This window comes from Nicotiana attenuata, chromosome 7 (genome assembly GCF_001879085.1).
Source record: "Nicotiana attenuata strain UT chromosome 7, NIATTr2, whole genome shotgun sequence".
In the NCBI taxonomy this organism is placed as follows: domain Eukaryota; kingdom Viridiplantae; phylum Streptophyta; class Magnoliopsida; order Solanales; family Solanaceae; genus Nicotiana; species Nicotiana attenuata.
This window is the reverse complement of record NC_031995.1, coordinates 51,750,935-51,778,720: the sequence shown is the minus strand read 5'-3', so window position 1 is coordinate 51,778,720 and position 27,786 is coordinate 51,750,935. Positions and strand designations below refer to the sequence as shown.

General features: G+C 38.8%; 1 protein-coding gene across 3 annotated transcripts; it reads left to right on the top strand.

The window, feature by feature from the left end:
• On the top strand, positions 1-27,786 carry LOC109229085 (phosphoglucomutase, cytoplasmic-like). 3 transcript variants are annotated; one of them, XM_019394402.1, is made up of 20 exons: positions 1-107; positions 219-367; positions 1,006-1,101; positions 1,392-1,473; positions 1,600-1,655; positions 1,920-2,033; positions 2,135-2,197; positions 3,068-3,187; positions 3,286-3,386; positions 3,772-3,831; positions 3,939-4,038; positions 4,280-4,437; positions 4,531-4,626; positions 18,721-18,784; positions 18,964-19,045; positions 19,151-19,326; positions 19,424-19,500; positions 26,836-26,968; positions 27,275-27,391; positions 27,464-27,786. In XM_019394402.1, exons 2-20 carry the CDS (start codon positions 287-289, stop codon positions 27,533-27,535), a joined length of 1,848 nt encoding a protein of 615 aa, XP_019249947.1. In that variant the 5' UTR covers positions 1-107; positions 219-286; the 3' UTR covers positions 27,536-27,786. The 3 variants fall into 3 exon arrangements, with proteins under 3 accessions (XP_019249947.1, XP_019249949.1, XP_019249948.1); XM_019394404.1 differs by lacking the exon at positions 1,006-1,101; XM_019394403.1 differs by lacking the exon at positions 1-107 and having other exon boundaries at positions 126-367.

Genomic DNA, 27,786 nt, shown 5'->3' with positions numbered 1-27,786 from the left:
TACTAGTACTAGTAATAATTGGACACAGTCACTTCCTTTTTCCAAACTCGAAACAGACGGAAGCACACGCGTCCTCCTCTCATTTTCCCTCCCGTCTTTAGCTTTATGTAAGCATTACTCTCTCGCTCACTCTTCTCTGGTCATCTTTTATTGAGTTACGCATAAACTCGATTCCTTTTTATGCTTCTGAATTCTCTGTTTTATTTTTTGCTGATTAGTTTTAAACAGTAGCTGATTGATTTGATCGATTGATTGATTTACATACTGTAAGAAGAAAACGTAAGAAATGGTGGCGTTCAAGGTTACTCGCGTCGGGACGACGCCATTTGATGGCCAGAAACCTGGAACTTCTGGTCTCCGGAAGAAGGTAATTGAATAAAAATAAATAGAACAGACAAAGCAATGCAACTGACGTTTTTAAGACTTCGTTCTTTTGCCGCATTCCTGTAGGATTCACGTTGATCTCCTTCTATTTTTGCTGAATCACTGACATTGTTGTTGTTCAATTTTTTGTTCCAAAGATTTTCAGTGCAGGTGCTGAATTCGATCTGTTGTATTGAATGCCTTTTGTTTCATTGCTTATATTTCTGATATTACTGATCTTTCTGCAAATCTTACGACTGTCGATCAGCAGCAATAAATCTAAGGGTTATGTGTACATTAGCTAATGGGATCTGTATATGTGGAATGATGTGAACTCTGTGGATGAATCTGATAATTTTGTTGTTTGATGCAAAATTGTTTAATTTTTTAAGTTTCTTTGTTTTTTCAGCAGAGTTTATGTACTGTACATGCTAATACAATTGACATACGTTTCATCTAGTTGATACCACTGAATATAACTTAATTATTTTAAAGCTTCATGCTTGCCCTTTTTATTTGTGTGTGTGTCTGTGTGTGTTTGTATATGATTATCTTAAGCTGTTTAAATTTGAATACCGACTCTCTCTTCATGCTTTCTATATTGCGAATCAATCAGTATATGATTTTTATCCAATTTCAAAGTTTTTACAAGGTACAAGCAATAATCAAGATTCAAGTAGGCTTCTTGGCCGTTTCAAATATATGATTGGTAAAAAAATATTTGGAGACAGACATAAAGTATGTTTCTAGTCTAGCCTCTTCTTCTTTAGATTCCTTTTTCAGCAAATTAGTATTGTTTGTGCTCGTGTCAACACAGAGAAATGAATATATTTACGTATTAAATATTAAAAGCGATCTAGATAAAATGGTCAAAATTCTGTTTTATCTTGTTAACTTCTCATGATTATGTCCTAACTTGTACAGAATTAACAATTGTGTGACATAAGCGCTTAGCGACTACCATTTCTCTTGTATTCAAATTGCTTTGAATTGTTGAGTCTAACATGAAGCTGCATGAACTGTTTCAGGTGAAGGTGTTCACACAACCTCATTACTTGCAAAACTTTGTTCAGGCAACATTCAATGCTCTTGGATCTGACAAAGTCAAAGGTACGAAATTCGATATCCTAATCTTTTTCATGAATTTCTTTAAAGGTTTATATGGCGTGGGAGATTAGATACATGCTACTCTAGTTAGTCCCCTTCTTGGTAATTTCATTTTTTTCATCTCTAAAGGTGCCACACTTGTTGTTTCTGGTGATGGCCGCTACTTCTCCAAGGATGCTATCCAGGTAGAATTTTATCAAAAAATTTTCAAAGGAATTCTTTGGTTTTGACTGTTATATCTTCTTCATAATTAATATACTGAATTTTTTAATAATTTCCTCTCCTTATAGTACATTCTGAAACTGAAACACAGTTTCTCATTTCATGTTTTTTATGGAGACCCCATATTTCGCTAGCACAATAATTAAATTTGGAGTACTGATGAGTGTAGGGTGGTTTTTGTGAAGAGCTGTTGACAACTTAACATGCCTATATCTGCTTCATTACAGATCATTACAAAAATGGCTGCAGCAAATGGAGTAAGACGTGTTTGGGTTGGTCAACATGGACTTATGTCCACTCCTGCTGTATCAGCTGTTGTTCGCGATAGAGTCGGGGCTGATGTAAGCCCTCTGCCGCTAAAAGCTACATCAGATTTTTTGACTTAAATGTATGTAGCCCTTACATCATTCCACGATTTGTTAATGCCTGATCCTGAACACAGGGGTCTAAAGCTAATGGGGCATTTATATTGACAGCAAGTCACAACCCAGGTGGCCCTCACGAGGTAGCTACCAGCAATATTTTCTTTATGGATATTTCTTCGATTCTAAAGTATTTGTACTTCATCTTTGTTTTCACATTATCAAATGTAAAAAGGTGTCGATCGAAGTATCTGACTAGCTTCATGGTCTTTCTAGGAGCCCATAATATAGACAATTGTAAAGGATGTTTTGCATTCTCGTTTCAATTTGAAGCTTGTGGCATCAAATTTTGCTCCTGCTATAACTTGCTTGTAGTCCCTTTTTTCTTTTTTTCTTTTGGGGTATAATAATCATTGCATGTAATTCCCGTTTTGTCAGAATTCAAAGTGCCGTTGTTAATTACAGAAAACTCATTTTCGGTCAGCCTTCATATGTTTTATTATTTTGCTTCAGAGGTCTTCACATGGATATGCTTTAATATATATTTAACATGGATTTTGAGTCACTGAGTGTCTTTCTCTATTGGTAAAAACTATTGCCGATTGAGTCTAATCGTTAAATCAGTCTCTGCAGTCTTAAATAGCTTTATAGTTCGAGTAATTTCCAATCCTTATGTTACAGTGTTTTGTCTTTCAAAGAGGAAGTTGTATCTTCTCTTTTTGCTTTTTGGAGACCCATTTGTCTTTCATGCCAGGGATTTTGTTGGGGGTGGGGGTGGGAGGAAGGAATCACACAAAGTGTTGCTTCAACTGTAAGTGGATGCATGCAACTTGGTACATGCTATCTAAACATGTTTATTCTGAAGGGGGAAAGAGAGAAACGTGGGAAGATGCAGAACCATTGTTTGCAAATTAATTGTAAATTCTCCTATTGCAGTTTCTTGAATAACTTGATGATAACTATTACCAGCTTTGACTGATGGTTCAAGGTTCTTTCCATGTTTTCACTTATAGGATTTTGGAGTTAAGTACAACATGGAAAATGGTGGACCTGCGCCAGAAGGTGTTACTAATAAGATCTATGAGAACACTACGACAATAAAGGAGTATTTGATTGCAGAGGGCCTGCCTGATGTAGAATCTACTCTTTAACTATTATATTTAAATGTGCATTTAAGTACTTATTTTGATTGATCAAGGTACTCTTCTGACAATGCCCTATTTGAATTGAGGTGGACATCTCTAAAACTGGCGTTTCAAGCTTTGAGGGCCCAGATGGGAAATTTGATGTTGATGTCTTCGATTCAACTATTGATTATGTGAAACTGATGAAGTATGAATTAACCCCCCACCCTCTCTATTATTTTTTCTTTTGGGCATATCATTCAATATGTGTCTGTCTTCTTTTAGTTCGGATGTATGTCAAATATGTTCATGTCAAGTTCAAACGATAATTTAGAGCAGCCATCGATGTTGCTGAATGTGTAGTTCCCTTCCATAGTATTAAGGTGCATGATGGAACTACGGGTTGATGCGTGCATCTTCAATTTTTTAATTATACGGGAAGCAGTTGTTTTGTGATTGCCAGAACTCACCTTATCATCATCATCATTTATTTGATAGAGTAATATCTTATTCTTGTAAAATTGCCTGTGATCCAGGTATTCTTAATGGTTGCACTTCTGATTCAAAACTTGATCTGTCGCTTCTATTTCCAGGTCAATATTTGACTTCCCATCAATCCAGAAGTTGCTCTCTTCTCCAAAATTTGGTTTCTGGTATGCGTGTAGAGACCTTGTGATGCAATGTTGCAGCATATCATCTCATAAGTTACCTATTCCTGTTAAATGTATCTGCTGGGTACTAACATCTTTATATACCATAGTTATGACGCACTTCATGGTGTTGCTGGATATTATGCTAAACGCATCTTCGTGGAGGAGCTTGGTGGAAAAGAAAGCTCTCTACTGAACTGTGTTCCTAAGGTCATTTCCTTTTCCCTGCATTGTGATTCTTCTTCTCAATGATATGTTATCTCTATGTTTTCCTCTTAACAACTATTTCTACCATCAATCCTTATATTCTAGATGTACAGGGGATCACCATAATGGGTGTGGGTTTGATTCTCACTGGATCCTTTTCCTCCCCCTTTCGCAATGTAATAGGAAGAGATTTAAAGAAAAAAGTTATAATTCTGTCATTTTTCTGTATAACTAATTGAATCAGGAGGACTTTGGTGGAGGACATCCAGATCCTAATCTGACCTATGCAAAGGAGTTAGTTGCACGAATGGGATTGTCTAAATCACATTCTGAACCCAATCCACCAGAATTTGGGGCAGCTGCTGATGGAGATGCAGACCGTAACATGATTCTTGGGAAAAGGTAACTTCCTTTTGTTTTTATTTGTTGAACTTAACTCCTTGCTTGGAATTTTATCTTTTAAAATTTTTGTTTTCCCTTGTTCTTTTCGGTCAGATTCTTCGTGACTCCGTCTGATTCTGTTGCTATCATAGCTGCCAATGCTGTTGAAGCCATACCTTATTTTTCTGGAGGTTTAAAAGGAGTTGCCAGGTTTACCATCCTATGGATCTTTACTTTCTATTACGACGATGTCATCATCATTGTCATCATTTTTGTTGCTATTGTTATTGAAGATTTCAAGAAGAATGAAGCTTCTTTTATTTTTGTGTATCTTTACATTTCAATGAGAAGTAGTACTTATACAGAGGTTCCTATGGCTAATTTAGGAAGGAAATCAATTACAGCTATTATACAAATCAATTAGAATATCCTTGTTAGTTTAGCTGCTATGTATATAGTGTAGTTGTCCCACATTGGAAGAGGAGTGGTATTCTCTCACATAGTTTAGCTATAAATAAGGACCTCCTGTATTGTATTAAATACACAACATCAATATATCATATTTTCTCCCGTGCCTTCTCACATGGTATCAGAGCAATCATGAGAGATTTATCGCTGTGCATAAATTCCAGCGATTCCGGGAAGAGAAATCAATCACCGGAAGTCTTTTTCCAGCGACTTTTAGATCTGTTTTGTGTCTGCTTCGTCTCGATTAGTGTTGTGCAAAATTCAACACTACCATAAGAGTAGTCACTGTCCGACGACCAAACCCCAGTAAAACTCTCCGGCAGTAGCCTCCTCACACGCCCCCACGCGCCACCAGAAGCTCACGCGCCGGCGCGTACAGTAACTTCCGGCCATTTTTTCAAAAACTTCATTCAGAATAGCTGGGTCGCCTGGTAATTCCGATCCTACCCCTGCTGTTTTTATTTCATTCCGACCACTTTGAAATTTTCCGGCAGCTATAGTACTATTTGGTGCTACAGAATTTTTCTTGTTCTGTTTCACTGTCCCTTACTCTGTTTCAGTGGATTACATTTGATTATTTCTCTAATTTGGTAATAATTTGCAACGATGTCTGCTTTTGGGTCTAAAAACATGAGTTCTGGAAGCTCTAGTGTTATGATTACTTCGGAACCTTTAATGGGAGGTTCAAACTACTTAGCTAGCTTGGGCTTCATCTCTAGAGTTGTGGTGTAAAGGTCAAGGTGTTCAAGATCATCTAATCAAACAGTCTAGCGAAGGAGATGAAAAGGCGATCGCGCTTTGGGCAAAGATTGATGCTTAGCTATGTAGCATCTTGTAGCATTCTATTGATTCCAAGTTGATGCCTTTATTTTGTCCATTCCAGACATGTTATTTGGTTTGGGCAAAGGCTCGTACCTTATACACAAATGACATATCTCGCTTCTATGATGTGATATCACGGATGACAAACTTAAAGAAGCAAGACTTAGATATGTCTACTTACTTGGGTCAAGTACAAGCAGTCATGGAGGAATTTGAGACATTAATTCCAGTTTCTGCTAGAGTGACAAAACAACAAGAGCAGCGACAAAAGATGTTTCTAGTTCTTACACTCGCGGGACTTCCTAATGATCTTGATTCAGTACGAGACCAGATTTTGGCTAGTTCGACTGTTCCCACAGTTGATGAATTATTCTCTCGATTACTCCCTTGCTGCAGCACCACGTCACCTAGTGATCTCTTCATAGATACTTGATTCCCCTGTTCTCGCATCGCAGACAGTGGATGTTCGGGCATCCCAAACTATGGAGAACAGACGAGGAGGAGGTTGTTTTGGGAGATCTAGACCCAAGTGTTCTTATTGTTACAAACTTGGACACATTCGTGAAATGTGCTATTCCTTACATGGTCGTCCACCCAAAAATACTTATGTTGCTTAGACCGAGACTATACGTAATTTTTCTGTATCTAAAGAAGAATATAACGAGCTCCTGCAGTACCGAGCAAGTAAGCAGACATCTCCACAAGTAGCCTCAGTTGCCCAAATTGATACTTCTGTTGCTGGTAATTCTTTTGCTTGTGTTTCCCAGTCTAGTACTCTTGGACCATGAGTCATGGACTCAGGCGCTTCTAATCACATCTCTGGTAATAAATCACTTTTGTCGAATATCGTATATTCACATTCTCTTCCCACTGTTACTTTAGCCAATGGATGTCAAACTAAGGCACAAGGAGTTGGACAAGCTAACCCCTTGTCTTCTATTACCCTAGATTCCGTTCTTTTTGTCCCTGACTGTCCTTTTAGTCTTGCATCTGTTAGTCGTTTGACTCGTGCCCTCCATTGTGGTATATATTTTACTAATGATTCTTTTATTATGTAGGACCGCAATACGGGACAACAATTGGTACAGGACGTGAATCAGAAGGCCTTTACTACCTTAACTCACTCAGTCCTTCCATAACATGTTTAGTTACATATCCTCCAGACCTAATCCACAGACGTTTAGGACATCCAAGTTTATCCAAACTTCAGAAGATGGTGCCTAGTTTATCCAGTTTGTCTACATTAGATTGTGAGTCGTGTCAGCTTGGGAAACATACCCGAGCTTCCTTTCCGCGTAGTGTTGAGAGTTATGCAGAGTTTGTTTTCTCCTTCATTCATTCTGATATATGGGTCCTAGTAGAGTCAGTTCAACCTTGGGATTTCGTTATTTTGTTAGTTTCATTGATGATTACTCAAGATATACTTGGCTTTTCTTAATGTAAGATCGTTCTGAGTTATTCTCTATATTCCAGAATTTTTGTGCTGAAATCAAAAATCAATTTGGTGTCTCTATTCGCATTTTTCACAGTGATAATGCCTTAGAATATGTATCTTCTCAGTTTCAGCAGTTTATGACTTCTCATGGAATTATTCATCAGACTTCTTGTCCTTATACCCCTCAGCAAAATGGGGTTGCAGAGAGAAAGAATAGGCACCTTATTGAGACTGCTCACACACTTCTAATTGAATCTTGTGTTCTGTTGCGTTTTTGGGGCGATGCAGTTCTTACGGCTTGTTATTTAATTAATAGGATGCCTTCATCTCCCATTATGCTTTTATATCTTTTTTGTCCTCAATTTCCATCCCTAAGTCTACAGGTGAAGCGTTGTCTCATCCAGGATGGCGACAAGCTATGAGTGACGAGATGTCTGCTTTACATACAAGTGGTACTTGGGAGCTTGTTCCTCTTCCTTCAGGTAAATCTACTGTTGGTTGTCGTTGGGTTTATGCAGTCAAAGTTGGTCCCAATGGCCAGATTGATCGACTTAAGGCCTGTCTTGTCGCCAAAGGATATACTCAGATATTTGGGCTCGATTACAGTGATACCTTCTCTCCTGTGCCTAAAGTGGCATCAGTCCGCCTTTTTCTATCCATGGTTGTGGTTCGTCATTAGCCCCTCTATCAGCTGGACATTAAAAATGCCTTTCTTCACGGTGATCTTGAGGATGAGGTTTATATGGAGCAACCACCTGGTTTTGTTGCTCAGGGGGAGTCTCGTGGCCTTGTATGTCGCTTGCGTCGGTCACTTTATGGTCTAAAGCAATCTTCTCGAGCCTGGTTTGGTAAGTTCAACACGGTTATCCAAGAGTTCGGCATGACTCGTAGTGAAGCTGATCACTCTGTGTTTTATCGGCACTCTGCTTCAAGTCTGTATTTATCTGGTAGTGTATGTTGACGATATTGTTATTACTGGCCATGATTAGGATGGTATTACCAATCTGAAGTAGCATCTCTTCCAACATTTCCAAACTAAGGATCTAGGAAGATTGAAGTACTTTTTAGGTATTGAGGTTGCTCAGTTTAGCTCAAGTATTGTTATTTCTCAAAGAAAATATGCTCTAGGCATTCTCGAGAAGACAGGGATGATAGGTTGCAGACCTGTTGATACTCCGATGGATTCGAATTCTAAACTTCTGCCAGGACAGGGGGAGCCGCTTAGCGATTCTGCAAGCTATAGGCGGCTGGTTGGTAAATTAAATTACCTCACAGTGACTAGACCTGACATATCTTATCCTGTGAGTGTTGTAAGTTAGTTCATGAATTCTCCCTGTGATAGTCATTGGATGCAGTTGTTCGCATTATTCGGTATATAAAATCGGCTCCAGGCAAAGGGTTACTGTTTGAGGATCGAGGTCATGAGCAGATCGTTGGATACTCAGATGCTGATTGGGCAGGATCACTTTGTGATAGACGTTCTACGTCTGGATATTGTGTTTTAGTAGAAGGCAATTTGGTGTCTTGGAAGAGCAAGAAACAAAATATGGTTGCTCGGTCTAGTGCAGAAGCAAAATGTCGAGCAATACTATGGCAACATGTGAGCTAGTCTGGACCAAACAATTGCTCAAGGAATTGAAACTTGGTGAAATCAGTCGAATGGAACTTGTGTGCGATAATCAAGCTGCCCTTCATATTGCATCAAATCCGGTGTTCCATGAGAGAACTAAACACATTGAGATTGATTGTCACTTGGTCAGAGAGAAGATACTTTCAGGAGAGATTACTACAAAGTTTGTGAGGTCGAATGATCAACTTGCAGATATTTTCACCAAGTCCCTCACTGGTCCTCGTATTGATTATATATGTAACAAGCTCGGTACATATGATGTGTATGCACTGGCTTGAGGGGGAGTGTTAGTTTAGCTGCTATGTATATAGTGTAGTTGTCCCACATTGGAAGAGGAGTGGTATTCACTCACATAGTTTAGCTATAAATAAGGACCTCTTGTATTGTATTAAATACACAACATCAATATATCATATTTTCTCCCGTGCCTTCTCACAATCCTATAGTAGAATCAAATCTCTTAAAATTAAGTTTCCTACAATGAAGCTAGTCAACAATCAGATCTTCTAAAATTAAGTTTCCTACAATCAAGCTAGTCAACACTCCCCTCAAGTTGGTGCAAAGATGTCACAGACGCCCAACATGCAAATCAAAGTATGGAAGATTCGTTTGTTAAGACTTTTCGTAAACACAGTAGCTAGCTGTTTCTCTATGATACATGAAGCAAAGTCAAGACACTACCTGTAATGAAGTGTTGATAAATTTCAACATGTTTCGTTTGGTCATGTTAAACAGGATTATGAGGTATGCTGATTGCAGCCATGTTATCACAATACAAGGAAATTTTTCCTTTTTCAGACAATTTCAACTCTTCTAGTAGCTTTTGTTACCACAAAAGTTCACAAACACCCTGGGCCATAGCTCTATATTTTGCCTCGGCACTTGATCTAGCAACTACACTTTGATTCTTGCTTCTCCACGTAACCATTCCCTTCTACGAGCTCGTAGAAGTAACTGGATGTAGATCTTCTATCATCTAGAGATCCAGCCCAATTTGCATCTGTATAAGCTTCTACCCAGAGGTGACCATGTTTGGAGAAAGAAGACCTTTTCCTGGAGCAGACTTTAGATACCGCAAAATGTGAAAGACAACTTGCATATGAGAATCTTTAGGATCATGCATAAACTAACTTACCAAGCTGTCTGAGTAAACTATATCTGGCCTAGTGTGGGAGAGATAAGTGAGTTCTAACCAACCTCTGATATCTCTCCTTATCTACACACTCCAACTCTTATTTGTAACTTGTGATTGCTTTCAATAGGCGATTCTGTTGGTTGCATCCTGTCATACCGGTTTCTTTCAAGAGATCCAAATCATACTTTCTTTGAGAAATAAAAATTCCCTTTTTCGATCTGGCAACCTCAACTCCCAAGAAGTACTATAATTTTTTGAGATCCTTGATCTCGAATTACTGCACCAACAGCTTCTTCAATTGAACAATCTCCTTTTTGTCATCTCCTATCATTACTATATTATCAACATAAACTATGAGAAGAGTGACTTTTCCGCTTTGATGTCTTATGGAGAGAGTATGATCGACATTGATTTGTTGGTAACCAAAGGAGATCATTGCTTTGCAGAATCTGTCAAACCAAGCTTCTGGGGATTGCTTCAATCCGTACAAGGCTTTCTTTAGTTTGCACACCCTTCCTTGACTCTGTTCAGTATCAAATCCAGGAGGAATCTCCATATACACTTCTTCTTCCAAGTCTCCATGAAGAAAAGCATTCTTCACATCAAACCGTGGTAAGTCCCAATCAAGATTGGTTGCACAAGATAAAATAATTAAATAGTGTTCATTTTAGCAACTGGGCCAAATGTTTCTTAATAGTACACACCATAAGTTTGAGTGAATCCCTTAGCCATCAATCTTGCTTTGAATCTTTCAATCGAGCCATCAGTTTTGTGTTTCATAGTGAAGACCCATTTGTAGCCAACCAACTTCTTATTGGGGGTTGATGTGACAAGCCCCCAAGTGCTATTTTTTGACAATGCCTTCATTCTTCAATCATAGCTTGCTTACATTTAGGATATGCAAAAGCTTCCCTCCAATTCTGGGGAACTGACACAGAAGAAATAGACAAGGCAAAGGCTGTATAGGACAATGAAAAAGAATTATAGGAGAAAAAACTGGATAAAGGGTCTTTAGTGGTGTAAGATCTGACTCTTTTTTTTTTGTGTTTTTTTTTTGTGAGCAATAGGAAAATTTAACTCATTAGGAAATGTTGATTACTCACCAGTAAAAGAGGGATCGGCAGAAGAGGATTCGGCTTCAGTAGATTGTGTGATGACTTCTTCTGCTCTATTTCTCCTTGTGTAAGTTATCAAATTAGGTCTTCCTCCTTATAGCTCTCCCTAAGGAGGTGATAGTGTAACACTGAAATAGGGCTCAGATTCTCGAAAGATAACATCCATTCTGACAAAGGATCTCCTAGAGGGAGGATGATAGCGTATGTACCCTTTCCGTGTTGGAGAATACCCGATAAAAACACATTTAAGAGCTCTAGGATCAAACGTCCCAAAGTTTCTAGTGTGAACAAAGTGGACACCCTAACACCTTGGAGGAACAACATAGTCATTTTTAGCCTTTCAATCTTCCCGAAGACTCTGAAAATTGAGGGTTTTAAGTGGCATTCTGTTGATAAGATATGCAGTTGCTAGATTGACATCCCTCAATAAGGTTTTGGTGGATTCATTTCATGGTAAGCATGAGTGATCTTGTCACTTCTAACAAATGCCTATTCTTCTTTTCAGCAACCCCATTTTGTACACTATTACAAGGACAACTTGTTTGGTGGATTATCTTGTAGGAGTCCAAATAAGCACCAAATTTTTTATCCATGTATTTGTGCCATTATCAGTTCTTAAGGTTTTTAGGTTAGTCTCAAATTGATTACAAATCATCTTATGAAACGACTAAAAGTAGGAGAGAATTTCACTTTTGGCCTTTAAAAAATATATCCAAGTTATCCTAGTGCAACAATCAATAAAAGTAATAAATCATCGACTACCAGACAAAGAAACTGTTTGAGTAGGTCACCATACATAATAATGACAATGTCACGACCCAAACCGAAGGGCCGCGACGGGCACCCGGTGCCTTACTTAACCGAGTACCAACATAACATATCTTTCTTATCATACTATCATGGGTAAATGAGCTAGAAAACCCTTCATGAGATAACAAGAATAAAACATAAGGGAATACTTAACGTATGATGACCTAACATGATATACAAACTTATACATGTGACATACGGGCCTATAAGGCCGACATGACCATTTGTAAACTCAAAACATAGGCCGACAAGGCCATACAAGTATCCATACACCTGACATCTGTCTACAAGCCTCTAAGAGTACATAAAATCATAAAGGTCGGGACAGGGCCCCGCCATACCAATCAATACATATCCAAAGCATACTGACCAAATAGGCAACTCCGGAGCAAGTGGAGTACACCAACACCTTCATTGAGCTGATAGCCTACTAGGAGGAATGTCAATCTGTCTATCGGGACCTGCGGGCATGAAACGCAGCGTCCCCAGGCAAAAGGGGACGTCAGTACGAATAAATTACCGAGTATGTAAGACAGGAAAGCATAAACCAGAACAGTAATGTAAAGAGAGATAGAGGAGATACAACCTGTAACATCTGAGTGCCTCTGGGGAGCTACTGACATGAAATGCATAATACATATATATACATAAACTTTAAAAAACATACGCCTCTGTGGGCAACATCATCATCATATCATACCCGGCCTCAAAGAGGACTCGGTAAAAATGTACCCGGCCATCATAAGGCTCGGTAGAATCGTACCAAGCCACGTGGAGCTCGGTAAACCCAACTGATCAGTGGTTGTACAATAGGTGCCATACCCGGCCGACTATAGCACGGCTCGGTAGAGTAAAGTAGATACATATATAATGCATGCTGGACTCATGGAATCACGTTCTAAACCTTTTGGAGTGACATAAGGTCATTGCACCATCGGTTAACATTATGGACATCATACCATCAATATGAACTTCACTAGGACTCAAGGATCATATATGCTTTCTTGGAATAACTTTGTAAGGAAAGAATAACATGGACAACCTTAGTTGCTAGGAGTAGATTCATTATGAAATAGCGCATCGTTTTCGTTCGTTTCACTATAGATCATGCCAAAAGAATGAAGGGAGAGCCTTAACATACCTTAAACATGTTGAGTCCTTAATACCTTCCAAGCAACTATTCAAACAAGTCAACTCGATCTATCATAGCATAAGGAGATTCAAAATCAGTGTTGAACAAAGGCTAAGTCTGTAACTTAAGCTAGTAGTTCGTCTACGTAAATTCGGGCAGCATCTCCCTTGTAACAAGGGCCTCCTCCAATGCCATATACCAACAACAACAGCCAGGGAAGTCCAGCAACCTATAAATATCAATAACAAGACACCATATAACAACAACAAGTCACAACTACTTCACGACGAGCGGCAAGCTCCGATTGGAATCCGTATAACCCATATCACCCCTTATAGACTTCTTACATTAATTTAACAGTATCATTAACATGATAATGAAGTCATTCATCAATGATTCCATCCTTATACCATATATTTATAACAAAGGAAACAATCCTCAACTCCAACTATCTTCAATTAGTAGCTTTATTCACTAGTTCATGTCTACTCCATCCATTTAACTTAATCAACATCAAGATAACCTTAAGCACATGCAAGAACACAATACACACAACTCCTATAGTAACTTCAAGTCGAAATCTAAGTTATATTCAGCTCACAACAACCCTCAATAGCAATACAACACCATAGAAGTGACTTAAGCTAATCCAAGTACTATCTTGTAGTTTATCATCCTAACAACTTAACCAACATACAAGCAAGCTTAAGCACAATTAGTAGGCTGTTATACTCACCTTAGACAGCAACAAAAACTTGGAATTTCATCCAAATACAGCCCACAACAATCCTCAATGACAACACAACCTCAAAGAGGTGTTGTTCTTCACTAGAACTAAGTTTTGATGTTGAAATATGGTGTAATCACTTTGGAATCACTTCAAACCCTTGTGGAATCTGTTTAGAAGGGTTGGGAGAAGTTTGGAGACGAAGTTGAGTTTAATATAAGTGAAAAATAGGCGTCCAAATCGTTTATAAAGTGAAGTAGGTCGACCACCGCCTAAGTGGGTCCCATTGGGAGCTGCTTGCGCGGTCTCGCGAAAACGCGAATATCTCTCTACTCCGATGTCGTATTGATGAACGGTTTAATGCGTTAGAAACTAGACTCGTAGATCTTAAATTTGGTAGGTAGAACACCCCATGATTCCAAGTATATTTGGAGAAAAGTGCATCTACATTTGACCTAAATTTCAGCACATTATAAATGCAACTTGTGATGATCTTTGCTAACTTTTGTTCCATAACTCGTTTGACTTAAAAACATAACACAGGACTATCATACGACTACAATAAATCATAAATTAACCTCCTCATCATGTTAATCACCCTAGTCTCACCCCAAAACAATATGTTATAACATTCCAAACTTGTCGATTTTCGACGAAACTTATTTTCTTCAATTCGTTTAGCTTCTAAGCCTTCAAACCCTCTTGCTACTTGGTATTAATGATCTTAAAAATTTGTAACCTCCACGTTAACATGATGAACTAACTTTGTAAACTTTTCAAAGATGATTCCATTTCTGAGCTTACATTAATTGACTTATGTCGTACTCTTACGTACGAAAATATGGGGTGTAACATCATTCCCCCCTTTGGAACATTCGTCCTCGAATGTTGACTAATGCGCTTATCAGTCTCATAACCTGTATCCCTATCTCATAAGGAAGTAGCCAGGCTACTCAATAAAGGTCACCTCAGAGAATTCTTAAGCGACCGGGCCAAAAATCAGTTCCGGGAAAGAGAGGCGGCCAAGAAGAACGAAACGAACGAGCCACAACATGTTATCCACATGATCTTGGGAGGCGTCGACGCTCCACAGGAGCCCGTGATAAGGAGAACTGCAACCCTACCAAACTAGCCCCACAAAGGTACGAACTAAGGCAAGACTCAACTATCTCCTAACCTACAACCCTAATACTCGACCTCCACAGCTTCCTATCAAGGGCCATGTCCTCGAAAATTTGAAGCCTCGCTATGTCCTGCTTGATCACCTCTCCCTAATACTTCTTAGGCCGCCCTCTACCTCTTCTCATGCCCTCCAAAGCCAGTCGCTCACACCTTCTTACCGGAGCATCTAGGCTTCTCCTCTGAACGTGCCCGAACCATCTGAGCTCGCTTCCCGCATCTTGTTATCAATGGGAGCCACGTCCACCTTCTCCCGAATATCATCATTCCTAATCTTATCCATCCTAGTGTGCCTGCACATCTACCTCAACATCCTCATCTCTGCTACTTTCATCTTCTGGATATTTGAGTTCTCCATACATCAGAATGAATAATCCAAAAATGAGTTGTATTTTTATTATCACTCAAAGGATAAGAGTTTCTAGTATGCTTGGCAAATTCACAAGTATCACAAAACAAAAATTCAAACTCAGTTCTAGAAAACAAACTAGGATATAACTTCTTCAAAGCAAAAAATGATGGATACCCAAACTGTATATGCCACTGTATTAATTTTTGGTCGACATCCTTATTTCCTCCAAAAGAGGCTTGACCAAAGTCTTGAGGTCCATCATTCCAATATAAGTCATCATGCAATCTACCACTGCTAATTATCTTCCTTGTTGGAAGATCCTGAAAAAACACAACGATCAGGGAAGAACTCAATGTTACAGTTTAGTTTTTTGGTCATGGCACTGACAAATAGCAGGTTAATAAGAAACTCAGATACATGGAGAACGGATGATAATATAATATCAGGAGTACAGACAACATAACCTATTCCAGAGACATGAGTTAGGGAGCCATTGTCTATTTTGACATAATTCCCTTCGAAACTAGGAGAGTAATTTTGAAAGCCTTTAAGAGCTTGTCATGTGTCTATTCTCACCAGAATCAATAATCCAAGAATTAGGGTGAGCATTAAAGGCAATAATTGGAACTGGCAACATTATAATGGTCAAGTTTTTTCAGGAGACGGCGAAGATGTTGAACTTCGTCCGTAGACAGGTTCTCCTGCATCTCTGGATGTTTCCACATTTTCTGCAATATTAGCATGACTCTGATGGACTTGCACGCTTTCCTCCAAGACCTCTAGTTGGTCTACCATGTAGTTTCCATGCCTCTTTTGTGTGCCTTGGCTTTCCACTATAATCACAATGCATGTGATCTTTATCATAAGTGATTGCCCTTGGTTGCTCATGAGACACAGTTAACCCGGATTTCTCCATTGGTGCTGAATAAAGCATGGCCCCTCATCGGCTCTTTTCTTGTTAAACATTAGAGTATGTATCCTCAAGAGAAGGAAAATGAACTTTACTGAGAACTTGAACCCTAATTTGATCATATTCTTGGTTCAAACCAGCCAGAAAATTATACTCTTTCCTTTTCAACCAATTACTGAAAGATAATTGCATCATCTATACACTTTGCTTGGAGGTTCTGATAGTAGTCAATCTCCTGCCATAACCCACTTAACTTGAAATAATAATTAGTGATAGTGAACTTACCTTGGTTAGTGGCATGGATTTTATTTCAAATCTCACAGATCTGGTTCCCTTGCGAGAGTAAGTGCGCCAAGCGGAATTCTAGATCTTTGCAGCTGTATCAAGCAATAAATATTGCTTAGAGATTTAAGGGGCATAGTGTTCAAAAGCCATGTCATAATAAGGGAATTATTAGAATCTCATTGACTATAGTTTGGGTCAGTCACAATACGTGTTTTTTTACATTAATATAACCAAGCAACTTTCGAGACTTAATAAAAAGTTGACAAGATCTTGACCAAGCAAGATATGTACCAGCCCCATCCAATTTAACAACACTAATTTGAGGCAAAGAATTATTATTTATTTTTGTATCACCCATTGAACAAGTAATAATCTTTACTGATAAAAAAATCGAATAGGCATATTCAGAAGGCAAAATACATAATTTACCCATCGACCTTGTACCCAAATCCCTCTTACACACGTGTTCAACACGGGGAAAATATTACACACTCAATCTTTTAAAAGTGTGTCAATAACACACCACTTTTGACCAGTCCAAGTAATAGTCTATGCTGTGTATCACACGCGCGTCTCCAAATTAAAAGGACTCTTTTAATCACCCAACCCTTTTAAAGATCTGACTCACTCAAATAAAAAATCCAACAATCAGTGCACCACCTTCCCCACCACTGCACCACCTTCTCAACCATTGCAAACCCTTCTTCTTTGTAAAGAAAATATCTGCCATAGTTACCACAAAAATACTAGTTGTAACAACCAAATAGATACACAACAAATAACATATCCAAAAAAACTTCGCTGGCCGGAATTTCGCCTGAAACCCCATCTCCGACCAACCCTTCATTTTGGTATTATCTCTTCTTTTTTCACAAAACTCAATAATGGTGAGCCAGAAGAAAATAACGAAAAGGAAAAAATTCAGTTCTTTATTTGGCACGATAGAAAGAACCACAAAGACCACTTTGTCAACAAAATTCCAAAACAAGAAATTGAAAACTTAGTTTCTTCTGCAATTGTGCCCTTCTCACTGGCATAACTACCACCAAATAATTTTCGGAGAAATTTCGAATCTTGAGAAACCAAAAGAAAATGGAATAGGAGAAGGTTGAATCGGGGAAGAAGAAGAAATAAGGGGAGGGGAGACGAAACCTGGGGGGGTGGGGAGGGGAGACGAAGGGGTAAGGGCATCTAGAGAATATAATGCAGATTGAGAGGTTTGGAACTAGGAAGAAGACGCGAGGTGGGGGGTTGGGACGGGGAAGAAGACAAGAGTGGGAGGGGTTATTTTTTATTTTTTTAAATTTGTTAATTGGCGTAAAAAGTAAAAAAAAAAAAAAAACTTAAAAATTAGACACGTGGATTCTTTATAAACTTTCTGACATGAAATTCTTAGCATTACGCGCCCGTGTTATGTGAAGAACATGCAGGTGCCACGTAGTTAAAGTGGTGTTATTGACACACTTTTAAAAGGTTTGAGCATGTAATATTATCCTCGTAGTGAACAGGTGTGTAAGAGGGATTTGGGTACAAGATCGATGGGTAAACTATGTATTTTGCCTATTCAGAAATACAGAAATAACCTTCCAGAGATTGGATCTGCTTGATTTTGTCGAAAAAACGCACCGGAAAAATTCTGTCGGGTCGGAATCTCCAGAACTTTGGATGGGAAGGGTCGGAATCGCTTGCGACCCGAGATCCGGAAAACTTTTCCCGAAAAAATTCGGAAAGCTATAGATTTTGCTGGAAAAGTAGTTGCCACGCCGGAACTCAGAAGAAGTTTGTGTTGCGGATAGCCACCAAGAGAGAGAAAACTCGTCCTCTTTGATAAAACAGAACCCTAGTGCTGCGAAAAGATAACTCACCTCAAAAAGATAGTAATGACTCTGATACCATGAGAATTTCAAGAAGAAAAATGAAGCTTCTTGTATTTCTGTGTATCTTTACATTCCAATGAGCAGCAATACTTATACGGAGGTTCCTATGGCTAATTTAGGAAAGGAAATCAATTATAGCTATTATATAAATCAATTAGAATAAAATCACCCAGAATAGAATCAAATCTTCTACAATCAAGATTGTCAACAATCAAATCTCTTAAAAATGAGTTTCCTATAATCAAGCTAGTCAACCTTTTCTTATTTCTTATTATTGTTGTTGTTTCTATTTATGTTTTTAAAGTGGCTGTTGCTTGGCTGTAAATAGTGCTTAGCAAAAGTATCGTATATGAGCACAACTGTTTTATCTTTTGGGGAAGTCATTAACTATCTGGTTTGATTTCATGTAATCATAACCTTTCTGCAGGAGTATGCCCACATCGGCTGCTCTGGATGTTGTAGCTAAAAGTCTGAACCTGAAATTTTATGAGGTACTATATTACTGAGATAACATTCATTTCATTTTCTTTCTTCTGTTTTAGGGTAGGGTGATTTGGTGTTTTGGGGGTGGGGTGGGGGGTGGGGGGGGTGGGTACTGACGGATGCAGAAGTTCTTAGTGTTCTCTTTTTCTGTCTTTACCTGCATGCTTAAAATGTTTTGCTTATTTAGGTACCCACTGGTTGGAAATTTTTTGGTAACTTGATGGATGCTGGAATGTGTTCAATTTGTGGAGAAGAAAGTTTTGGAACTGGTTAGCTTTTTTGAGTTTCAAACATTTAACTGATAGGGCTAAGCTACATAATATTCTAATCAGACACATAAAAGTACTTAAATATCTTTCGTTATGTCTTCATAGGTTCAGACCATATTCGAGAGAAAGATGGGATATGGGCAGTTTTGGCTTGGCTCTCTATTCTTGCCAATAAGAATAAGGACAACCTTGGGGGAGAAAAGCTTGTGAGTGTTGAAGACATAGTTCGCCTACACTGGGCAACCTATGGACGCCACTATTACACTCGATATGATTATGAGGTATCTGTAGAATCTTGCTTCTTATTCAACGTTAAATGAGTTCTTCTGTATATGTTTATCATGACTCCTGTTACTCTATTTGTATTATTTATTCCAGAATGTCGATGCGGCTGGAGCAAAGGAGCTAATGGCTCATTTGGTCAAGCTGCAATCCTCCCTCGATGAAGTGAACAAGTACTCTACTCTTTTTATGTCAATTTCTCTCTGGAAGATGAAACATTTCTCAAACACGGCATTGATATTTGCTGTTTGTCGCATGTTTCACATGTTTTATTTCTTTTATTTTTGGGGTATTCTGCTTTGGTTTACCATCTCTTGCATGACGCAAATCCAGGTATAACCAGCGTAAGCATTGGTTAGTAGGTCTTCTTTGCATGGTATTACAACATAGTTTTAAATTAGTACTACAAGTCAATGACATGTTTTAGCATTAAGCAGTTACTTATGGCATCTCAGAACTATGGTTCTGCAAGAGAGAGAACGGACAACAACAATGAAGACCACTAGTGAAATAGTTTCCGTTTCAACTTTTATTATTGTTCTCTGACTCAGTTATTACTTCTACAATGTATCCTGTAAATAGGCTGAATGGAGAACCAAATTATGTCAATTCTATTAGGTAGGCTGAAAGGAGAGCAAATCAGGTCATTACTCAGTAATTCTTGTCGCTTTCTTATCATGATTCCTTCCAAGAGAATGAAAGCCTTCTTTAGAAGGAGAGTGAATTTGAAAATAAGAGGATCTTAGACACCAGAATCGACATCTTCTGGATGTGTTTCATGAATTCGTATAGTGTCTAAAGTCTGAAATCTTCTTTAAAGCCAAAGCCTTGTTATTTGGCTGCAGTCTAAAACTTGCAGCAACTTTTACCTCTTCTGAATCACCTGGTTCTTCATTGTGGTGATGGAATCAAATCTTTGTGTATTCAAAATATTTTCCATCTCTCTTGTCATAATGGGCGTTTATAGAGAATGATTCTTTCAAATTCATGGTGCATATACCACAAAAGAAGAATTTCTGGTCCTGTGTGTGACAGTTGCTTAGTTTCTTGTTTCTAGCTGGGAAAAAGGTTCTAGCGAAGTAAGCATCTTTGTTAAGTTTTGTCCTGGTTTTTTCTTTCCCTTTTAGAGGTCTCTTCTTTAATGGTCCCTTTCTAAGGTATCTGGGTCTTTGCGTTCTTTATTGAACTTCCTTATATGTGTTGATTGGTTAGTGAGCTTGGCACACTCTGGTGGTTTTTCCGCTGTCTTTTACATTGCTCCTTTGGTGAATACTAAAGAGTTAGGTTTTATTCTTTAATTTAATACCTCGTTGTGTCAGCTGATCTACATGTAAAGTTAGTTTAGTTTGTGATAGTTAAATGTCTTAAAGGAAACCTAGAGAAGCATTATGTTATCTAAGTTGCTCTTAAGTTTTGTCCTGGTTTTTTCTTTCCCTTTTAGAGGTCTCTTCTTTAATGGTCCCTTTCTTAGGTATCTGGGTCTTTGCGTTCTTTATTGAACTTCCTTATATGTGTTGATTGGTTAGTGAGCTTGGCACACTCTGGTGGTTTTTCCGCTGTCTTTTACATTGCTCCTTTGGTGAATGGTAAAGAGCTAGGTTTTATTCTTTAATTTAATACCTCGTTGTATCAGCTGATCTACATGTAAAGTTAGTTTTGTTTGTGATAATTAAATGTCTTAAAGGAAACCTAGAGAAACATTATGTTATCTAAGTTGCTCCGACATGGCAGTTTAGGTGTCGTACCCTTGTAGACACGACACTAGTATGGGTGTGGGTGTGGGATCCATAGCGGATTTTGTCAAACAATTTTGGGTACTTTGACCACGACAGACAAAACAATTCGAGACGAGATAGAATTTGATTCCGGAAATCAAAACCAGAACTCGGGTACATTTGAAGAAAATAGCACCATATCTAGGAAATCAATCATTTAATTATCTACAACTTGAGAATAAAAAAAGAAATCCAGCTATACGTAAATATTCCACATAATTTCTCATAATTTAAAGGTATTTTTATATTTTTTAAATTATTTTTAGCTGAACTCCCGGACACGTATCCGTACTAGGATCTGTCCCCGAATCTTAGAATTTACATCTCGAAGGATCCGACCTCTAGATCCGCATCCGTGTCGGACACCCCCACCCATGTTCAAGCAACTTAGCATGTTATAACATTGGATGCCTCCTTTTATGATTAGAAGAATGTGGCATCCTAATTTGGTAAATTCTAGTTGTAAGATATATCACTGCTCGAGGTTGATACCTATGCATATTTCCTTTGTTCTTGCACATTTATTATTAACCATATTACTTGTCAAATAACTCATCAAAACAGGTCAAAACAAATTTCAGCTGCGCTTTTGTGTCTTGTGGATTTTCGTTTGTTTTGATCGGTTTAGTATAAATGAAGTGGTCCTTTATGCAATAATTTGCTATATGATAGGAGGAAAATTGTCTTAAATGACATTTTAAATGTATGCTGTTAGTTAGTTAGTTATGTAAATAAGCATAGCCCTATATGGAGTAGGAGTAGTGTAGGTATTGTGTATTGTTATAAATAGGGTACTTGTATCATAGTCAAAGTATATCAATAATATAATTTTTCGGTGTATTATTTCTCACATGGTATCAAAGCGTGAGTGAGACACATTAGAAACAAAAGTTGGATAGTTGCCGTACATCAAATTCCGGCAACTTTCTAGGCTGGTTTACGTCAGATCAGTCTCTGTAGGTGTTGTGCGAAAGCCAACACCACCACACGATCCCTAAGTCTTCCGCGACCAAACCCAAGAAACGATCTCCGGCAACCGATCCTTCACGGCCCTCACGCGCGCATCAGAAGTCAGTAATTTCGGCGAGATCTACTCCACGCACCGGCGTATGTGGCCTTTTTTCGGCCAGATTTCAATTTTTTTCTTTGAGACAGGTTGTTCGCGAGGCTTTTCCGAGCCTACCCATCCAAGTTTCACCAAAATCTAATGATTTCCTTATTTTCCGACAAAAAATTCCAAATTCCGAATTTATTGGCAAGAGTATCCAGATTTTGGCTTACTCTTCTTTTATTTGCTGATATTTTGCTAGCCCTCTCTTCAATCTAACCATGTCTCTCGGACTTGTTTCTTTTGGTTCCAAAAATAGTGGAGTTGGAAATTCAACCTTGATGATTACTTCTGAACCCCTACTTGGGAGTTCAAATTATTTATCTTGGGTTTCGTCTGTGGAGTTGTGGTGTAAAGGTCAAGGTGTTCAAGATCATTTAAACATAAAGGCTAGTGAGGGAGATGAAAAGGCCGAAGCACAGTGGGGAAAGATCGATGCTCAGTTATGTAGTATCTTGTAGTGATCTATTGATTCTAAGTTGATGCCTTTGTTCGTCAATTCCAGGCATGTTATTTAGTTTTGGAAAAGGCTCGTACTTTATACACTAATGACATATCTCGTTTCTATGATGTGATATCGGGAATGACAAGCTTGAAGAAACAAGAATTGAATGTGTCTACTTACTTGGGACAAGTACATGCAGTCATGGAACAATTTGAGAAGTTGATGCTAGTTTCTGCTAGAATTGAAAAGCAACAAGAGCAACGACAAAAGATGTTTCTAGTTTTTACACTCGTTGGACTTCCTAATGATCTTGATTCAGTACGTGACCAGATTTTTGCTAGTCCAACTGTCCTTACCGTCGATGAATTATTCTCTCGATTACTTTCCTTTGCTGCAGCACCAAGTCACCCAGTGATCTCATCACAGACCCTTGACTCATCTATTCTCTCATCCCAACAGTGGAAAATCGGGCATCTCAAACTATAGAGAATAGACGAGGAGAAGGTCGTTTTGGAATATCTAGACCCAAGTGTTCTTATTGTCATAAACATGGACACACTTGTGAAGTGTGTTATTCTTTACATGGTCGATCACCCAAAAATGCTTATGTTGCTCAGACCGAGACTACAAATAACCAAGGATTTTCTTTACCTGAAGGGCAATATAATTAGTTCCTTCAGTATCGAGCAAGTAAGCAGACATCTCCACAAGTAGCCTCGATTGCTTAGACTGATATTTCTGTTTCTGGTACTTCTTTTGCTTGTGTTTCCCAGTCTAGTACTCTTGGACCATGGGTCATGGACCCAAGCGCTTCTGATCATATCTCTGGTAGTAAATCACTTTTGTCAAATATTGTGTATTCATTGTCTTTTCCCACTGTTACTTTAGCGAATGTGTTTCAAACTAAAGGAAAAAGAGCTGGACAAGCTAATCCACTATCTTGTGTCACTCTAGATTCCGTTCTTTATGTCCCTGAATGTGCTTTTAGTCTCGCATCTATTAATCGTTTGACTCGTGCCCTCTATAGTGGTATATTTTTTTATTGATGATTCTTTTATTATGTAGGACCGTAGTATGGGATAGACGTTTGGTACAGGGCGTGAATCAGAAGGCCTTTACTATCTTAACTCATTCAATCCCTCCACAACATGTCTACAGATCCTCCCGACCTAATTCACAGACGTTTAAGACATCTGAGTTTATTCAAGCTTCAAAAGATGGTGCCTAGTTTGTCTAGTTTATCTACATTAGATTGTGAGTCGTGTTAGCTTGGGAAACATACCCGAGCCTTCTTTCCGCGTAGTGTTGAGAGTCATGCAGAGTCTGTTTTCTCTTTAGTTCATTTTTGTATATGGGGTCCTACTAGAGTCAGTTCAACCTTGGATTCGTTAGTTTATTAGTTTCATTGATGATTATTCAAGATGTACTTGGTTTTTCTTAATGAAAGATCGTTCTGAGTTATTTTCGATATTTCAGAATTTTTGTGCTGAAATTAAAAATCAATTTGGTTTTTCTATTCACAGTTTTCGCAGTGATAATGCCTTAGAATAATTATCCTCTTAGTTTCAGCAGTTTATAACCTCTCGTGGAATTATTCATCAGACGTCTTGTCCTTATACCCCTTAGCAAAATGGGGTTTCAAATAGAAAGAATAGGCACGTCCTTGAGACTGCTCACACACTTCTGATTGAATCTCGTATTCCGTTGCGTTTTTGGGCCGATGCAGTTCTCACGGCTTGTTATTTGATTGATCGGATGCTTTTATCTCCCATCCAGAATAAGATTCCGTATCCAATATTGTTTCCCCAGTTACCCTTGTACTCTCTTCCCTCTCGTGTTTTTGGGATCACATGTTACGTTCCTAACTTAGCCCCCGGGAAAGATAAGGTTGCTCCTCGTGCTCTCAAGTGTGTCTTCCTTGGTGATTCTCGTGTTCAGAAGGGATATCGTTGTTACTCACCTGATCTTCGTAGGTATCTTATGTTAGCTGACGTCATATTTTTTGAGTCTAAACCTTTCTTTACCTCTTCTGACCATCTTGATATATCTGAGGTCAAGACCGACCTTTGAGGAGTTTGTTATAGCTCCCCCTTCACCTTCAGCCAGCCACAGAAGTCTTACCCATTCCAACTGTTGAGGAGTCGAGTATTGCTCTCCTAGATCCCCAGCCACAGGAACACCACTCTCGACTTATCATCGTCGTCCACGCCCAGCATCATACCCAGTCGATTCACGTCCTGCACCTGACCCTGCTCCTACTGCTGACTTGACTCTTCCTAGTACACCGATTTCATTTCAGAGAGGTATACAGACCACACTTAATCCTAATCTCCATTATGTCGGTTTAAGTTATCATCGTCTGTCATTAGCCCATTATGCTTTTATATCTTCTTTGTCCTTTGTTTCCATTCCTAAGTCTACAGGTGAAGCATTGTCTCATCCAGGATGACGACATGCTATGATCAACGAGATGTCTGCCTTACATACGAGTGGTACTTGGGAGCTTGTTCCTCTTCCTTCAGCGTAAATCTACTGTTGGTTATCGTTGGGTTTATGTGGTCAAAGTTGGTCCGGATGGCCAGGTTGATCAACTTAAGTCTCAGCTTGTTGCCAAAGTATATTCTCAGAAATTTGGGCTCGACTACAGTGATATTTGGGCTCTATTTATGGCTGTTGTTCGCCATTAGCCTCTCTATTAGCTGGACATTAAGAATGCTTTTTTTCATGGTGACCTTGAGAATGAAGTTTATATGGAGCAACCACCTGATTTTGTTGCTTGGGGAGTCTAGTGGCCTTGTATATCGCTTTTGGTGGTCACTTTATGGTCTAAAGCAGTCTCCTCGAGTCTGGTTTGGTAAGTTCAACGTAGTTGTCCAGTAGTTTGGCATGACTCATTGTGAAGCTGATCACTCTGTGTTTTATCGGCATTCTGCTTCAAGTCTCTGTATTTATCTGGTGGTCTATGTTGACGATATTGTTAATGCCGGCAATGATCAGGATTGTATTACTAAATTGAAGCAACATCTCTTTCAACACTTTCAGTGATGGCACGCTAAAGGACTTAGACGATTCACCAAGCAGAGGGGTCAAGTTTGCTAGCAAGGCTAGGACCACGGAGGGCAGCCAAATAGGGTGTGGAAGCATGGACCCGATGCTTGAGAAGCTGCTAGAATGGTTCGAGTCATGGGAAGATTCAGGCCAAGAGCAAGGAGAGGCATCCGATGGGCATAGGATCGAGGCCATCATTGCTAGTCGTCCAAAGTACAAACGGGGCAAAAAGAAAGGTGACATGTACCTTGTGACATGGGAAGGCGAACCGCTCCATAGAGCATCATGGCTAATGGACAAAGATCTCCGGCGGCGCCAAGGCGAGGTGTGCGCGTATGTGTTGATGCTTTGTACCGAGGGCGGCACACAATTGGGTGGGGGCGAGTGTGATGACCCACCATGTCTATCTTGCGACATAGGATCTATTTGCCACATATACTTGCCATGTGTAAGGGTTACATAAGTTAGAGACTGGCACTTAATGGAACATTCTAGAACTAATAGAACTATGGAGAGTTTTCTTGGGAAAACTCTAGATATTTATGGATTTGGTAGGAAGAATCTTTTGGAAAGCCTTGGAATGTTCTTGTCATCTAGAAAATTCTAGAGGGTGTACTTATTTGTAAATATGAAAGTATTTGTGGAACAATTATTATTTACACACTAGCCCCTAGGTGACTAGTATAAATAGGGGGCATTCATTCGTAACTCTTCAAGCAAAACAATCAAGTTCTCTATAATACAAAGCTTCATTTGGCAAATTTCTCTTGTCTTTCTTATGTAACATTCCCTTAGCGATCTTGAGTGTGATATTTTAGGTTGATTTGGCATAGCAAGATCATGCACGAGTTGTGCAAGATCGTGAGAAAGTTGTCTAGTACCGCACGTACGATTAGTTTAAGAGTAAGGACGTGACATTTGGGATGAAACTGGTCCAAACGGACAGGATACCGGTCTAAGGTCATATGGGATTCGTTATAGAGTATTTTGGGAGGAGACTTGCTTTTTCTGTTAGATATTAAGGATTCATGCAGCTGGTCCTACTAGTTTGTTTTGAGGCATAGTTATGTTGTGATGGTGTGTGCTTTCATTGTTAAATATTTCTTCTAACCTTCGGCTTTTTGTAATACAGAATAATAAAGGGAATACATTCAGATGTTTCAAATGTTGTTCATGGTGATGAATTCGAGTACAAGGACCCAGTTGATAGTTCCATCTCAAAACATCAGGGTATCCGGTATCTGTTTGAAGATGGCTCACGATTGGTAGGACATCACCCACCCTCCCCATAGCTTAAGTACTTTAGAGAACACTTGGTATCAATGAAGGTTGTGCAGTTCTTATGCATAGAGAAGTTTGAGACTTTAGAAAGTTAAATGTATTTGTCATATATTAATAATTGTAGATGGAGGTCCCATTCGTGTGTTATAAAAGAATTATCTAACAGATAAATAAGAAATGCAACACATTTTGTAATCCCTTTATTCCTTTCTTCCGAATACGTCTCCCCCTCCCTCTTTGTACGATAATTACTTTGAAGGATTTCTGACTAACTTCTGGTGCTGTGCAAGGTTTTCCGTCTCTCTGGAACTGGCTCAGAAGGCGCTACCATACGTGTGTATATCGAGCAGTACGAGAAGGATCCATCTAAGATCGGAAGAGATTCTCAGGAAGCACTTGCTCCATTGGTAAGTTAACGGCGTTTTCTCCCTTCCCTCTTTTTTTTTTGGGTTTTTCCTGAATCAACTGTCTGGTAATAGGTCGAGGTTGCTATTAAGCTGTCAAAGATGCAGGAATTCACTGGCCGTTCTGCACCAACTGTAATAACATAAATACATATTGCCTCATGTAATCCTTTATGTACTTTAGAAATAACTGGTCCTAGTGTCCTCATTCAAGGATTGCTGGAAGATGCACCATATTCAATAGTCTTAAAAAAGAAAGAAGATGCAATGTATCAGTTTTTTGAGTTCTGTAGTGAAAGTTTTTTTTTTCAGAATAGACAAGCAGCGAATTTATCTTATTTTCGATGATAATGGTTCAAGTGAATCTCAACAATCAGTACGGGTTTTCGTATTTTTCA